We start from the raw sequence: 16,217 nt of genomic DNA, 5'->3' as shown, positions 1-16,217 counted from the left end.
AAGGAAGTGCAAAGTTGACAATTCACACCACAGAGTGCTACCAAATAAGTGCTCATTTTTCATTCATGCCTGTTTTTTCTGACTCTGTGGTCCTGGGAACTATGAGGAATCCAATGAGGGGCTCCCTGGCAAAAAGAAAATGATTATTGTGTTTGTTATATGTACCCTGTGTAAGAATAGTGTGGTCAAATATTTTACTATCCTTTGTTGTCTACATGAATACCCGTTTTAAAGCACTCAGCGTTCAAATTACCAAAACAAAATCTTGCCCCATGTTATTTAGTTTGTAATCTACTTGCCAACTTCTACGTCTACTTGCCAATGACATCTAAAATGTTTGCAATAACTCTGCCATGAGTCTTTCATGTCCATAATAACAGAACACAGAGAGTATCTGGTATTGATAGTTTGTGGCATAAAATAAAATAAAAAATGCTATGCACTTCAACTGTTTGGATAAAAGTACCCTTTTATCAGAAGATAAAAAAAGTTTAGGATAGGACAGATTCTCCATTAGCTATAACACTGGAGTCTCTGTTGTTAGTTTCAGCAATATGTTTATTATTTTTAAAACATAGGAAGTATATTAAAATATGTTTTTTCTTCTTTCCTTCTTGGTTTCTTATAATATTCCAGTCAACAGCTACTTATAGAAAAAAAACCTTCATCTGTCCCACTTTAGACATGTTATATTCCAGAACATTAAAAAGATAAGGCCATCCCACCCTCTGACATGGTAGTTTTCATGTGTAGTGTTAAGATGGCCGTATCTGAAGTGTCCTTACTGTGTCAGCTATCCATTACCATCAACATTATTAAACCATTAAGTCATGGAATTATTTCATTTTGATCTCTGTTACCTACACTTGATAACAGCCCATATATATTATATATTACATCGACATATTACATACATATTATCTTATCTTATTGTTTTATTATTACAAGACTTATATTCAACAGACTATATGATGATATGACTACATATGTATCTTTGGGAAAAAAAGAAAAAAAGAAATATATATATATATATATATATACCAACACTCCCCCAGGGCTAACTTACTTTAGCAACTAATTATGCTTTCTGTTCATCAGGAAACTGTATAAATCACTGAGAGTTGAGTCGCAGCCGGACGACATCAGAGGGAAATCCAGAAAATATTTTCTTGTGTGTAACGCACTTGTCCCAAACCGGCGAGCAAAGTTACATTGTGCAAAAGTGTGCTGAGTAGGAATGAGACACCATTCAACCTATTACAAGTCAGTGTAGCATTAAAATGATAATGAGGCTGTTATTTTAAGATACATAAAAGTAACATAATGGGGCCCAAATAAAAGGATTGGCCTTATAGTCTCTTGGTTGTTCTTTGGTTTTATGATTATTATAATCAAAGTTCGGCTCATTGAGATTCTCAGATGATTCTAAACACATTTCTTAGAGAGATTTCTGGCAGATCTTCTTGACCTTCTTTCAGTTGCAGCCAAGATTCTGTCAAGTTGAGAAGAAAAGTAATTCATAGTGTTTATTATAGCCAATATTGTCATTTGTTTGTACTCTCAAGCTCAATCCCAACACCTTCCCCCAGTCTAAATGCCAGTTTCTTTGTTTTTTCATCAGCATTGTGTGCACCAAATTTATTTAACTCGATTTGTTTTTCATCTCTCTCTGTGTGTCAGTGCTTTTGCTCTGAATGCCAAAGTGTCCCTTTGTTAACCAGGATGTGCCTGTGCCCTAACACAACACTGCCATGCTTCATTTTTGCCATAAAGTCAAACTACAGGCACCTCTGCAGTCCAAGTGCCCCCAAAATGACCTTCTGGCCAGCCCAGATGCCCTGTTTTTGGCCCATGTGCCACTCTATAGTGACCTTTGGGAAAAAAGAAACTCTAAACATAACCCTAACCCTGCCTTATACTGTGCACAATAGATATGCCCTCTTTTCTTTTTCACCCTGTCCCCTAAAGGAGTCTATGCAAGCCACACAACTTTTCTTTTGCCAGCATTATGGCCCTATTTTTCAAATTTCCACAGTAGGCTACATTTGTGTTTTAGTCATACTGTAAAAAAAATTTTCGTAACGAGGTGGGATGACATCCATTGGACCGCACCACTGTAGTGTTGGTTTGAATTTTATGAATTTCTATTAGAAAAATGGTACAGTGGTCTTATTTCAGCAGGAACTTATTATTTGTTTGTTGTCTAACAATGAACTTGTGGTAACTTCTGACTTTAGGCAGCATGCTGAAGCTAGTTATCTCTCAATAGACACAGCTTACCTGATGGGTAGCTGGATGTACAGATACACGACGGTGGCTGAGCTAGAAGTCGTCTGATTATTTCCAAAAACATGGCATTCATTTTTGCTTGGTGTTCTTGTAATACATTAATATTTTTCATAATCTATTTGAAACAGAAACATGCATTTGACACATAAAAATATGCAGAACGGAAGAAGAGAAAGATAGAAGAAGAAGATAAGTGTATGAGGTGCTATGGGAGGCAAAGAGCTGCAGCTTTTAGTGTATTTGTTCAGCAACACAGGGGCTTGGAAAGAGGAATGTGAAAGGAAGAGAGGTCACACAGCCAGGTTTTTTGGTCAAGTGTCCTGAATAACTTTGATGAAGACCAGCACTTTTGCATGTTGCACAACATGTTTGAGTATGTGCCACAACTTTTATAACCAACCCTTAGACAAAAAACTAGACTATCCTTCTCAAACATTTCATGCCTGAAGGATTTGCAGACCGTAATTATCCTATGTGTGCTGGTGCCATAGATGAAGGTCACCTGCCTATCATTGCTCCTAAGGAAGATCATCAAGCTTTTCACAGTTGAAAAGGGGGATATTTGATTGTACTGCAAGCTGTTGTAAACCCCAACTTCCAAGTTCTAAGCAGAGTTTTTTCTTGCTTCGCATCACGCTTCCTTTAGAGTAATTTATAATCACACAGTCATTTTTCTGTGGTTTTAAAATCACAAAATAGTTTTATTTAATGTGGACCTGTTGGAAAACACACAGTTGTTACCAGCTGTTATTTTATGTAGAGAGGTTTCCAGCAGAAAGTGTGCTTTGACCTGGCTGACTGGCTTCTTTAATTTAATACAGTCAGTCTTTAAATCCAAAATGCATTTACAAGATTGTGAAAGCATCATCTGATCTGACACATACAAAAAAACATTTGCCTATTTAAATTTGGTTACTCTGATGTTTATCATAAACAATCTGCCTGTCACATGTAGAATAACCTTTCTTTCACAAGTTGTGCAATGCTCTGGTATATTGCCAAATAACAACTGAAGTTTATAACATTATAAAATCAGAAAAATCTAAACTTTATTTTTATCTTCTTCACTGTGAGGATCGTAGCCCACATATATCAGTGTGAAGTGGTGCCTCACAGAGAACGTAGTGACTGTTGGCACTTGCTTTGGTGTGTGAATTTTTGAACTGTAAATTCCACCAAAAAAATGAAGAACTGATACCTGTACAGATTTGTTCAAGAATCTTTTATTTTTTTTCAATTATGCCAAAAACAAACCAAGCGAAACTCACCTGGGGTAGCATGCGCTCACTGTCTAATAAAGTTAATATATATATAACATAACTTATACATATCTATTCAATTGATATAATAGAGAAAAGTACAGGTTAATTACAAGTTAAAATGTTATGTTTTAAAATATTAAAAATGTTAGAATGTCGATCATCAACATCTTCAATGCAACTGTCAGCAATGGTAAAAAAGAAAATCCTCATCCTCGACAAGAGGATGAGGGGCGGAAGATTAGGTCCCTCTCTGGAGTAGTGTAACTGGTGTTGTGATACAATGGGGATCCTTGGTGCTGGTGAAGTGGTGAATACACTGGTTGTAGTGGTATAGGCAGGGGAATGCAGTTCATCAGCAGGTTGTTCTGGCTGTCCTGCATCTCTCTGTATGTAGTCATCAACCTGTCCATTGCCTCTCGCTCATGTTCCATTGCGTCCTTCCACAACCGCTTTTCATACTGCCTCTATTCTTGGATTTGAAGTACAACACAAGGCTTACTCTCTTACATCAATAGAATACAATGTTTTCAAATGAATACTGCAAAAAGTAAGTACTTTAGAATTAACTAACCTGGACAACTTTCATTCACAGCTTGAGAGGATTTCAGGGGGTTTCCAACTGTTAATCTGCCAATCTACAGTATAGACAGTAGGGGAATCTTATCAGACAGGGATCCCTGAGACTACATCTTGTCAATTATGTAATTGTCCGCAGCCTGATGTTTATCAATCTGGGGATCCATGACACCAGAAAGGTTAAAAACCACTGTTCTACAGCATCTCTAACTGTTCCAAATGGCTGCCCACCAGGTGCACCCTGCAGACTGAGAGACGCTCCTTCATTTATGAATATGTATACTTTCTAGACATTCTTGAAAAATGAAGCTTCATTGCAAACAAAAGAACTTGCAGTGCTTATTAATCAAATTGTAAAGGTAAAGGTATTGGCAAGAACAAAAGTATTGAACAAGGTGGGGGGTACAGATTTCCCTGATTATTGATCCCTGTTCCCCTTCATGCCCTCATGCAGAAAATGTTTCTGAACATTTCAGGGATACACTGCATGTGCAAAAGGGCTTCTGCTATTCTTTATACTAGTCTAGTTTACTAGTCTAGACTAAAGCTTCCCTATTTTATAATCCACAGGCCTTTGACATCCTTTGTTAATGAAGTCCTTACCTTCTTTGCAATGTTAAGATAACTCAATTGAAAACGTGTTTTCCAGCACATTCTCATAAGCAGAACTAAAACAGTTTTAGTGTTGTTTGGTTTTGACATTTTAGAGCAATTAGCAGTATTTGTGGGAAATGAGACCAATACACTGTCTGAGGGTAGACATGAATCAAAGGGACACTGATACAAGACCTAATTGTGACAATGCTGCAGGCATGGGATGTACATGGAAGTCTTTAGTTAGCCAGAGGTCTGAATCTTTCCCCCCCTTTGTCCTTTGAGAACATTGCAGGAGACTTTTCAAAAACATGGCACACACAGTACATCTGCTCCCTCTTAGCAGGAAATAAATTTGTTCTTAACGTTGCAATACTAAGCAGCCAACTTTCTGTAACCTCCCTGTGTGATAATTTTGTTTATGGAGTGTCACAAAATAGAGGTGATGTCTCAAGTTTTACTTTTATTTTTATTTATTTTTTTGTTCTTTTGTTAAAAAAGTGCAACTCCATGAAAAACTACAAAACAACTTTAACAACCAATAGCAACAGAAAGGAATGTGAATTAAATCCTACATGCAAGTAGCACCTAATATGAACACCTCTATTTAGTTGTACACTGTATAGACCATAGAGTAAGTGATTACAGATTGCGACAGCCCTCTGGCTCTGCCATGGTCTGTAGGGTTGTGTCCTGCCCTTGGCTGCTGCTTGTGTTTTGTGTCTCTCTTCAGGTCCTGGTAGACCCCCCCCGAGTATTACTAGAACAATACAAGAAACAAAGAACAGTGGTCTGGTGTCCGATTATCTGGTATAATTAAGAATATGAAGAACATAGTCTGCGCAGTGTCTCTCATTGGCTCTGGCCATCACCATCTTGGCAGTCCTTTGCTAATCAAAAATAGGAAAATACTTGGGCTGTGGGTGGAATGAGGCGGGTTGAATGAAGCCAGGTTACTGAAAACAGCCGCCTGCGACAGCACCCACCTGTCATTCAAAGCTCTTCATAACTTTAAGCATTAATATATTTTAAGCAGGTAAGTTATATAAAAATTCACCCCACTTACAGTTGTCATGAAAGTGGTATTTAGCTATAGAAACCGTTTTTTGTACTAGGTTATAATCATATTTCTTTCTGCTGTAAAGTTGGGCATTTTAATATGAGCATTGTGGAGATTGACTCACTTCTGTAGTCAGCCTCAAGTGGTCGTTTAAGGAACCGCAGTTTTTGTTACTTCGATGTTGGCTTCATTTGCCAGCCACAGCTGCTTTCTCCTAACAGGTTGTTGACTTACACACACAAGATTTAACAAGCCTCAGTTCCCTAACCAAACCCATGTCCTCATACCGTCTTCCTTACATCTCGAGATGTTGCTGATTTGTATGTGCATGCCCCCACATGCACCTTTAACACAACATTGTGCAACATTTTGATGGTACACTGACTTGTAATACAGACAATGGTGCCTCTTTCATTCCCACTCATTGTCCCCCCAACACCTGTCCCTTGAGAAGTGTGTAACACACTACATCACACAAAACCAATTATGGATCTACTATGGGATAATTTTTCCAACCTACTCTGAAAACAGAGATATGGGGCACTGAATTTGATGAATTTACTGCTCATCAGACCACCGGGCCTCACTGATTGCTGCTTTTAATTGAAGTTTTCTGGTATGTTAGTTTTATCAGTTACACAGAGGTGGGAGTACATTAATGAAGTAGTTAGAGAAACAAAGACTGTACTTTTTTTACTTATTTTACTTTTATATTACCTTTATTATATTACTTTGATATTTCAGAGCCTGTATTTATCACTTGAGTAAAGACGTTTAATCAGTTCTTCTACGTTTACCTTTCTTTTTTTAAGTGTAATTCTACTTGAGTAAAGAATGTGTGTACTTTTGCCACCTCTGCAGTTTTTGGGCCTTTTTATTTCCTATGGAACATTTGGCACTGGCATAGGCTCATGCTCGGCCGTTAGCTGTGCGGATAACTCAGCTAACTAGGAAACAGCAGGTACAGTTAGCAGCAGTTAACTTTAGCAACAAGCAAAGCTATATGTACACCAAGAAACTCCGTAAATCACCAGGAGTTAAGGCAGAGCAGCTGGAGGACTTCAGAGGGAAAACCAGAAAATATTTTCTCCATAAAATATGACCAACTTCAGAGTCGCAGTCGGAGACGCTGTAAATAATCTCAGTACGACAGTGGTATAAAAATTAAAGGCACTCCTGTAGGGAAAACTGTAGAGGCAGCAAGTTGCAAAACATACCAATTCTTACATAATGCTGCTTTAAGTCACGATCACAAAAGCAACTGAAGCAAGGTTTTTTCTGACAGTGTTATCAAAACGGACAGTGACTACGGTAACTGTGTACCCTGAGTCTGTTGCTCAGAGTGGGCGGTACCGACTTAGACAAACATTATTTAACATGAGCACAAGCATCATTTTCCTACTTCCTTCTCCCAATATTCCCGTGCCTTCCCCTACTCTTTACCACCAAACACATCGAAGGAAGTGTTTTGGACAGAGACACAGTAAAAACTTTGTTTTGGAGGTATAGATGCTTCCTCTACCTGAGCACAGAATAGACAAAACATTCTAACATTGCAGTTTTGTGGGAAGGGAATGGACGGCTAAAAAGGAAATAGATAACTTAAAGATAACTTTATGTGCATGTTGAGACTCTTACAGACCATGTACTATTTTCCATATTTATGAGATAGTGGCCAACGCTTTTTCCCTTCTGTACAGCTACTATATTTAGATAAGACCACAAAAAAATCGTTATATTGTATTATATCAAAACATCTTTTGTTTGCTTGTGTTGTACTAACTCAGAGTTCTACATTGCTTTGATAACAACCATTAATCTTAGTTCTTTGGGCTGCAGGAAGCTACTCCTCCTTCATCAGTGTTTGGGCTATGCCACTGAGAGCAACTTATGAATTATTAGGGACCTTGCAAGCGACCGCTGGAGGTCCCTATTGTTTTTGCTTCGTTTCTTCTTCCCTATTTTTGGGGACCGTGCCAGCGACCGCTGGAGGTCCCTATTGTTTTTGCTCGATTTCTTACCTATTATTTTTATTTTTAGGCCACTTCGACTGCGTTTTTGCCCCCCTGAACATATACGAAAACTCAATTTTATTTGGCAAAGTGATCAGGCCTGGTGAAAAATTTGATATTCTATGCGTCACTTTCAGGTTGGCCACTAGGTGGCGCTATTATCATAAAAAGTGCGTTTAGGCTAATAACTTCTGCATAGTTTGTCGCACACGTTCGGGGAATAGAGCTGAATCTCCCCATATCGGCCCCGCCCACTTCCGCCTTTAATTATTTTTCGTTAGAGTGCGAAATGTCCTTAAACTACTTTTTTGTGGTCCTCCTACACACTTTCTCCGATTCGTACGAAATTTTTCACCTAGCACCTGGGGACCGTCCTGGCAAAAAAAAGTAATTCCAACATTTTTGAAATTTTAAAAAATAAGCACGCTATAGAATTAACACTTCCTGTAAATTTTTCGTCAAAAGAGGAAGTTGACCATTTCTCAACATTGGTATGTCCGATTGACACCAACCTTGGGTCAATAGTTCCTTATGTCTTCCTTAGGCACCATGCACAATTTCAGGCCATCCCCAATAGGTGGTGCTCTTTAAAATGAAGAAGTTTATATCTATGTATGTCAAATACAAAAATGTTATAATGAGTTCGGCTAGACCTGCTCTATTTGAAAAGTGACCTGAGATAACTTCTGTTATGAATTGGCGCTATACAAATAAAATTGAACTGAATTGAATTGAATTGAAAAAGTTACAAAATGCTCTCATTGACAACAAACTGTATTTTCATGTGTTGATCAGACAAAAATCATTTACTGTTATCCCAAAATACATTTATGTGAATGGAAAAATCAATGTGTGATAATTGATGGGTCTTTTACAGGAGTTAATGCTTCGAGGAAGTTAAATTAGAGATTTGGTTTCAGTTTGTAAGCCATTAGAGCCTATAAGAGTGGTCTGTCATGTTATGAGAAATGATTGTGAAGATATTAAATGACAGAAAGCATCTATTCAGGCTTAAGTTTATGGTTCATACCTGTAATGCTGTTCAAACATTTTTATGACAATCATGTGTTTCACAAATGTTCTGCTTATGGGTCCAGAACTGTGTTAGTGAAGAGAGCTCGGCACACAGTATATAAAACAGGAGCTTATTATTTCAAACTCTCCTCTGGAGAACCATGTGTTTAATACATATATGAATGTAGCAGCTTGCAGTGATTCCGTGGCTCAAGCACCTATAGCATTCCTGACCGAACACACACAATGAGCATATGATAATGAGTATTTACTGAACAGACAGCGGTTTAGTTCTAAATATAAGAGGAGTCTAGATTGCAGTTTTTGCCATATGAAATTACATGAATCCATCCTATGTTATTTTAACATTTTGGGGATTTTGATAATCTGTAGACCTGTTTGACCTGTTTCTTAAGCAATGTGTATCAAATTTCATGACATTTGTTTAAATGGGCTGGCAGTGACATTTATGGCCTTCGGGTTAAAAGATGCCACAGAAGAATGTTTCATTGTCATTTATGAGTGTTAGGGTTGGTTTGGACCACACCCACAGTCAAAGTCATTTTTTTGAGGGTGACTGACTGTACCAACATAAAAGGCCATGTCAAATTATACTAATTATTAAATGCATGAATAATAGAGACAGTCCAAATTACAGTAGAGAATAAATCGTAAGTAAGTAAGTTTCTTTAAAATCAGACCTAACATATAGGTTACATGTTACATCTTTTAAATTTATTTTAGAGCGACTCTCTCTCTCATCCAGTTTAACTCCTCATGGAGAGGAGTCTGAGAACAGTTGTGTAATATCTTGGTTGCCTCTGGAGTTTGAAAGCTATTGTTTATAACAGACAAGGAGGGTCTATGTTCATGAAAGATGTTATTAAGGTGCATCACGGGAAATGCAGGATCCATTGTTTTTGGGGCTTTACCCATAGAGAGGACTAAACGTTGATATCTCTGCTGCTTCGATTTAGTTCCCCCAACTTTGTAGAGGTGCAAAACTAAATAGCTTGTGTAGCTCTTTAACGTTTTATTTTTAAAAGGAGGAATAGTTTTTTGGTCCAACTAACCTAAAATGCACAACACTATGGCACATACACTACATAGGTTACAGGAAATGGTCTAGCATAATATTACTGGATAAATGTGGGTTTCCCCTCAAAAGTCACTCAAACTGGGTACCAGTGGGGGATGAGTTCTATAGGCTAATGGGCAGTTAAAGGAATACTTGATGTATATAGTGGATTTGTAAAAAAAAAAAATTCAATAAAACATAGAATTACTAACTAATGTCAACATCATGCGCCATCAAAAAGCAGTCACCATGGCGTGCGCGCGCAATAGCCAATGGAAAACTAGGCCAACTGTGGAAGCCTGTGAGCGCGTGCAAGTGTTAAAAAAATGTCATGTGTGGTATCAGGAGGAAGAAAAAGACAAAGGGTTGTTATGTGGGCTTGGTCTAAGTTTAGGGAAAAATATAAGCGCATAACTTGATTGCACCCTATACGCTCAGATGAATGTGAATGAAATGAAAGTAAGTGTTAGGCTTAAGCCTTTTGATTTTGAGTTATCTTCAGCAGGGCCAGGTACGGTAGATGAACAGATATTGGTGGGAGAAGATAAGCTGTTTGGTGTCGTTCATCGGAACAGATCATAAAGACATGTAAAAACTGGACTGGATGTATCTTTGTCCTGATCCGTCAGCCTGTCTCTGCGCTAAACACCTCCCTCTGTGTGTGTGTGTGTGTGTGTGTGTGTGTGTGTAACGTCTGAGTTAATAGGCTCCACCGCTGGCTCCTATAAACATGTTGTTGACGCCACAGACAGTCAGAGATACCTGGTCTGCCTGCACCGTCCCCTCTGGCGCGCTCCAGGAGAACAGCATGTTTGCAGATAGGCGACGACTGCTGCTGTTGCGAGCCGTGCTGAGCATCTGTGCCTTTAAAGACTTGTAAGTGCGCCTCTATCAGAGCACACAGTCAACTTCCCACAACTCCGACGCGCTCGGCGAGTAGAGTAGAGCTACCTTAACCCTAAAGGCACTGGCTCACCTCCACAGCTAGACCCATGGAATAATAACTATGGAATACCACTGGATACTGCTGTCTGTCTTTTTACAGTTAACCTTCCATCCAGGTAAGACATTTGCATTTGATGCGCCACTATACGCAGACAACTTGTTGCGGTTCACTTTTGATCAGCGAAAGAGTGGACTGTCTTTTAATGACTTCAGGTATTCAGCTCCTTTCAGTCCAGTAAGATAAAGATAATCCACGTTGTGGTGAATGGAATTACTCCACTTGCTCCGCATCGTATTTGCGATGCATTTCTCCACACTTTTCTTTGTCCTGGGAAGGCTGCAACGAGAGCTGAAGGCTGCTGATAAGACAACCTGAAGTCACTGATACCTGATGAGGAAAGTGGATACTTTGGCTGATGATCTGGATGCGCTATTTGAATAATGAATGTTTTATTCAAAGAACAGGGCGCAAACAAAAAAAAAGAAGTAATCATGTAGTGGAGGTGAAGTAGGATGCTGAATAATAAACACGAATGCGATGCAAAGTGACTTCTGGGTCGTCTTATGCTCGATGAAGGCGACAGGTTCATGTGGTTTTCCTTTGAACCGCATATAACCGTCAATATGTAAATCTGTTGGCAACTCCTGATTCCTGGGAAGCATGCAAACGAGCACCTGGTGTTTCCAGAGTTGGTAAAAACATGCTTAAGTAATTTCTCACCTGTTGGATAAATATTGTCACATGTGTGACTTTTAACACGGACCACTATATAACTTTAGATCCCCCGCAGTCTGGGTTGGTTTGTTGTGCTTCGCTCTTGGGATGAATTCAGAAAACACATTGAAACTATTATAGTTGGGCATCATCTTCAGAGTCTAGCTGCAGAGGTAAAGGTCCATAAACACCTAATTGTACTTGTACTGCCTTTTTACACAAATATGTCTCTCGGACTGTTATTTTTATTGGAGGGTTAAGTCTGTTTATAGTTTTTATAGTTATTATAGTCTATAATTCAAGTTAACTTTTTTATCTTTTCAGGAAACAGAGTTTGGGATTTCCCAAGAGATAGCTCGCAAATGTATGGAAAGCTGTGTTGGCAAGCAGCACACACAGACAGACACACAAGCCATCTACGCCGAAACAAATGTTGCTGTTTAACTTTGCGCCCCTTTGCGCATCTCGGCACGTCTGCGAACCGCATACAGCTCAGGGCGGCGTCAGGTGGACTCTATTTTCTGTCCCTATATCCATGTGATAGACAGCTTGATAGTTTATGATGCGCCCATGCGAGGCCGTTGATGTTCACGCCATGTTGATATCATAAGGGAATTTGAATGACGGCCACAGACAGTGCGCACAGGCGTGTCTGTCGTGTGAGCACGACATGAAGTTTACAGTAAGCGCGTTTACGCAGGGCACGAACCTGAATTACTTTTACTGTTTTCTTGTGCTATGCCTCAATAAATAAACAAAGTATATAATTGAATTAATGAAATATTACCTCGCATGGAGAACGTGTAGATCACCATTATCTCCTCCCTGCCATGCTGATACCAAATCTTTACGTTAAATTCCACAGTTGTTAGCTAAATATTTACGCATAGATAGCAGAGGCTGTGTAAACACGGAGGCCATTCGCATTATTAACAGTCTAATAGACCCATCTCTGTTCTGTGATTCAACGAATTTACGTTTAACAGATGAGTCTGTCATGCCACCACACCCAAGTTGTTTGTGGTCTAAACAGTCACTGAAGTGCAGACTGTGGGAATGGGAGAATCTTTCATTTTACATGTGAAATGTTTTTATTTTTTGTATCAAAGGAGGGATGGGAGGATGGAGGGAACATGTTTGTCAGCCTGTTTCACACTCCTACTGTAGTCTCAGCAGTGGACACTGCTGCAGCCACAGTCCTGTAATGTTTATCACAAGTGGCTCCAATAGAACAAGCAGAGGTTGAGTGTCCCCACCTTGGTGATGTTTTTGCAGGGAACGAAACACATTACTCATTGACGTTCCCCACCTGTTTTCAGTTGGTGCAAGCAGATTAAATCTTTGGGTTACAGTCATGTCCAACTCATGCTACACACATTTTTGATTTCTTTTATACCATTAATGGAAAATGTGAATATGACAAAGGAATTTCTTTTTTGTTTACTTGTATATGATTTGATTTCATTGGCAATTGCAGATTTCTGCTCAGATGTCAAGAGGTTGAGGGTTCAATCCCTGCTGTTACACCAAGCCTCTTAACCTGCATTATGATGATTGAATTTAAAGGCTCAGTCTGTCATTTCTTAAACAATAGGTGCAGATATAATCACATATATCGTTAAAGCTGGAGCTGCAGATGATGAATAAGAATGTTACTTTGGCTTTTACAAACATTACTGATGTGGACAAACCTTTAAAACTGTGGTTCCCAACTTGGGAGCTGCCCCCCCCCAAGAGGTCCAAAGGTAATTCTGAGGGGTAACAATATTAGTTAAGTTTTATATTTTGCATATTTTCTTCTCTTCTCGTAATTTCTCTAAACATCCTTCAAATGCAACAATCTGAGAATGAAATTTTACTTTTTGGTTGGGCTCCTCACAACTTGTGTTGACAGGCTATAACCTGTGCTGATGGATCACAAATAGAGTTTGCTTTGTTTTATGCGGTCACAAGCCTTAAAGGTTGGGGATCACTACTTAAACACAATTATTTTAAGCTATATTATGGGGTTGTCAAGTGTTAATCTGTGTAATAAAATATCTCTTAATCAATTTTGAAATGACAGTCAGTAAATCTTGTGTTTTGAAGCTCTGCTGTTACATCCTGTTGTTTACTTTTGGATCAGGGATTGTACCTTTAAGCTGTGCTAATGCATAGGAACCTTGTAAGGTTGTAGGCGTTGACACATCTTGGCTTCACAGTGATGGGAAAATGTCAGGAAGATTTCACTCCTGCAGTGTAATTTGTGGTTTTTCAAAATAATAAAAAAAAACCTCTGAATTATCTCTGTAAAACTCTGAGACCACAATGTGGCCACGATCATGCATAATCTTTTCCTCCAAAGTGTGGTAAAATGGGACTAACTTGTAGTATTTAAATGACACAAACTGACTTATCAAGATTTTGGCATGTATTGAGATGCAGTTTCTCTCTCTCTTATATCCCATTATAGGCAACACCAAGCCAGCTATCACCCCCACTGGCCCCCACATTGTTGTCTCACTCAACACGCCGTTCGAACTGCGTTGCCAGGGTGAGAAGGCGATGCAGTGGCAGCGGGAGGACCGGCTGAAGGTGCGGGGGGAGAAAAAGGTCGATGGGATGTCCACATTGCACATCCCCAGGGCTCAGCCTGTTCACATGGGCCGCTACATCTGCCTGGAAGAGAGCTCCAAGGAGAAAGCATCCATTTACATCTATGTGAAAGGTAGATGGATGAAACTATCAGTGTTTAGGTGATGAACATGTGTTTGAGATTGTTTGGAGAGAACTGAAATCTAGAGCGAGTGGAAATAGACTGCAGGGTAGAGCCGAGAAAATGTTTTGGCGTTTCTCGCTGTAGTGACAGGGAGCAGTGTGTGTGGGTGTGTTTGCAGAAAAGGGGGGTGTAACTTTGCCCCGAACAGGTACAGTACTGTGGCTATTTATTGACTGTGTGACTGAGTTTTACTGTATTTCCTCCTCTATGTGACTCCACATCCCCTTGGCCAACTGCCATCTCTGCAGGCTTATACCATGTGCTGATCACAATCCACAATCCACACATCTACCTTCAAGGCAACAAGCACTAACCACTTCTAAGATGAGAGGCTCAGCTGTACATAACGTTTAGTCTGCTGATGAACTTAATGCACATAAACTTTAAATTTGATCAGTATGATTGGACAGTTCAAGCTTTTACAGCTCACTGCCTCTGCAAGGTAGATATCTCTGTTTAGACAATTGAGACTGATAACACCCCTACAGACAAGTTATCAGTGTCAGTCTTTGTGCCAAAAATCAGATGTGGTTAAAAAACGTTCATGTTTCATGTTACCATGGTAACAGCAAGTGCAGTTTCATACGCAAGCATGTCAGAAATACAACAGAAGAGTAACTGGTGTATCCGTTTACAATGCAGCTAAACAAACTTGTGTCTTTGTAAACAAATCCATGTGGTTGTCATCCATAGATGCATTTTGATGAGTTATTTTGTGATTGCTTATCAATAAAAGCCACCCCGTGTTTTATGTGAAGCAGCAGGACTTTCTTACATTTAACTTCATACAGCTCTAATATCGTGTAAAGAGAGAGAACAGTAAACAATGAGGCTTTTATCAGTTAAGTGTGTTTCCATCCACCTGTTTTATGCAAATATAAAATTTGCACCTAACAACACCTTTGTAGAAAGGCTGACAATTTGAAAAAAAAATATTGCAAAAAAGTAATGCTTGCATGAGGTGGAAAAGTGGGAGTAGAAAAACACCTCCATAGTGCTACTAGAGGACAAAAGCTCCACAGGGAACCAGGGAAAGGTCCACTGAAGTTTCTGCTTCACTAGACAAAAAATGGCAACAGACAATAACATCTGAATACATGAAACAATCATAAATGTCATGTTTCCATCACATTTTTGACATTATTTGAGGTTTCACTTAAACCAACTTATAGTATTCCCCATGCATTTTAAAGAAATCTGAATCCAGCACAGGAATGGCAGACCCTGCCACGAAAGATGAAAACTATTCTATAGAAAGTAATCAATTGAATGGCTATTGCAGAAAAAAATCAAAAATAAGGTTTGATTTCATGAAAATCAAAAGGGTAATAATTTAAGTCTAAAGAAAAGAGTGTCAGTACAAAAGACAGTGTTTATTTAACAGGTGATGGAGCAGACCAGTCAGCCAAACACATGGCCCATAACACTGTCAGTTATGAAGAAGCAAGCAATTCATAGTCTAAATAACAAAACAGTGGTAAGAAAATGGTGTATGTTAAACAGTGTAGCATAGTCATTGCTGCCACAAACTAAAGCTTAAACAACTCTGCATGCAACCCCGCTCCCAGCTCTGACAACACCTTTGATGTGCGATTACATTTTTCTTGGCAGATCCTGACAATCCTTTCAGAAAATCAATGGTTCTTAACATTCTTGCTCGTGAGGGAGACAATGCTTCCATCCCCTGCCTGGCAACTGATCCAAGTCTGGACAACCTGCGCCTAGAAACGTGTTCCAGTAGAGCTCTGGCCTCTGATCTCCAATTTTCTGGAAGCCTGGAGCAAGGCATCATCATCCACAACACACAAAAGGCCTACGAAGGTTGTTATGTGTGCACAGGAAGACTCAGGGAAGAGAACGTCAGATCACATGACTACTACCTGACAGTAAGACCAGGTAAAGTGATGTAAATGC

At 39.2% G+C, this 16,217-nt stretch overlaps 1 protein-coding gene and 1 long non-coding RNA gene across 3 annotated transcripts in view; one reads left to right on the top strand and one right to left on the bottom strand.

The window, feature by feature from the left end:
• Nucleotides 1-3,567: 3,567 nt before the first annotated feature.
• LOC127350326 (uncharacterized) lies at nt 3,568-12,954 on the bottom strand. Its single transcript, XR_007880546.1, has 3 exons — nt 12,333-12,954; nt 4,123-4,186; nt 3,568-4,020 (listed from the first exon to the last, which is right to left on the bottom strand). It is a non-coding gene; the product is annotated as an uncharacterized LOC127350326 (long non-coding RNA).
• kita (KIT proto-oncogene, receptor tyrosine kinase a) overlaps nt 10,356-16,217 on the top strand; it is a 22,094-nt gene continuing 16,232 nt past the window's right edge. Inside the window, exons 1-3 of one of the 2 annotated variants that reach the window (XM_051376829.1) lie at nt 10,356-10,946; nt 13,998-14,252; nt 15,915-16,199. In XM_051376829.1, coding sequence (XP_051232789.1) covers nt 10,892-10,946; nt 13,998-14,252; nt 15,915-16,199 — 595 coding nt within the window. In that variant the 5' untranslated portion in view covers nt 10,356-10,891. The remainder of the gene's footprint in view (nt 10,947-13,997; nt 14,253-15,914; nt 16,200-16,217) is intronic. The other variant, XM_051376831.1, reaches the window with a different exon arrangement.

This window comes from Dicentrarchus labrax, unplaced genomic scaffold, assembly GCF_905237075.1.
Source record: "Dicentrarchus labrax unplaced genomic scaffold, dlabrax2021, whole genome shotgun sequence".
NCBI lineage: Eukaryota > Metazoa > Chordata > Actinopteri > Moronidae > Dicentrarchus > Dicentrarchus labrax.
The sequence above is the reverse complement of the archived record's forward strand: the minus strand, read 5'-3'. Positions and strand labels throughout refer to the sequence as shown.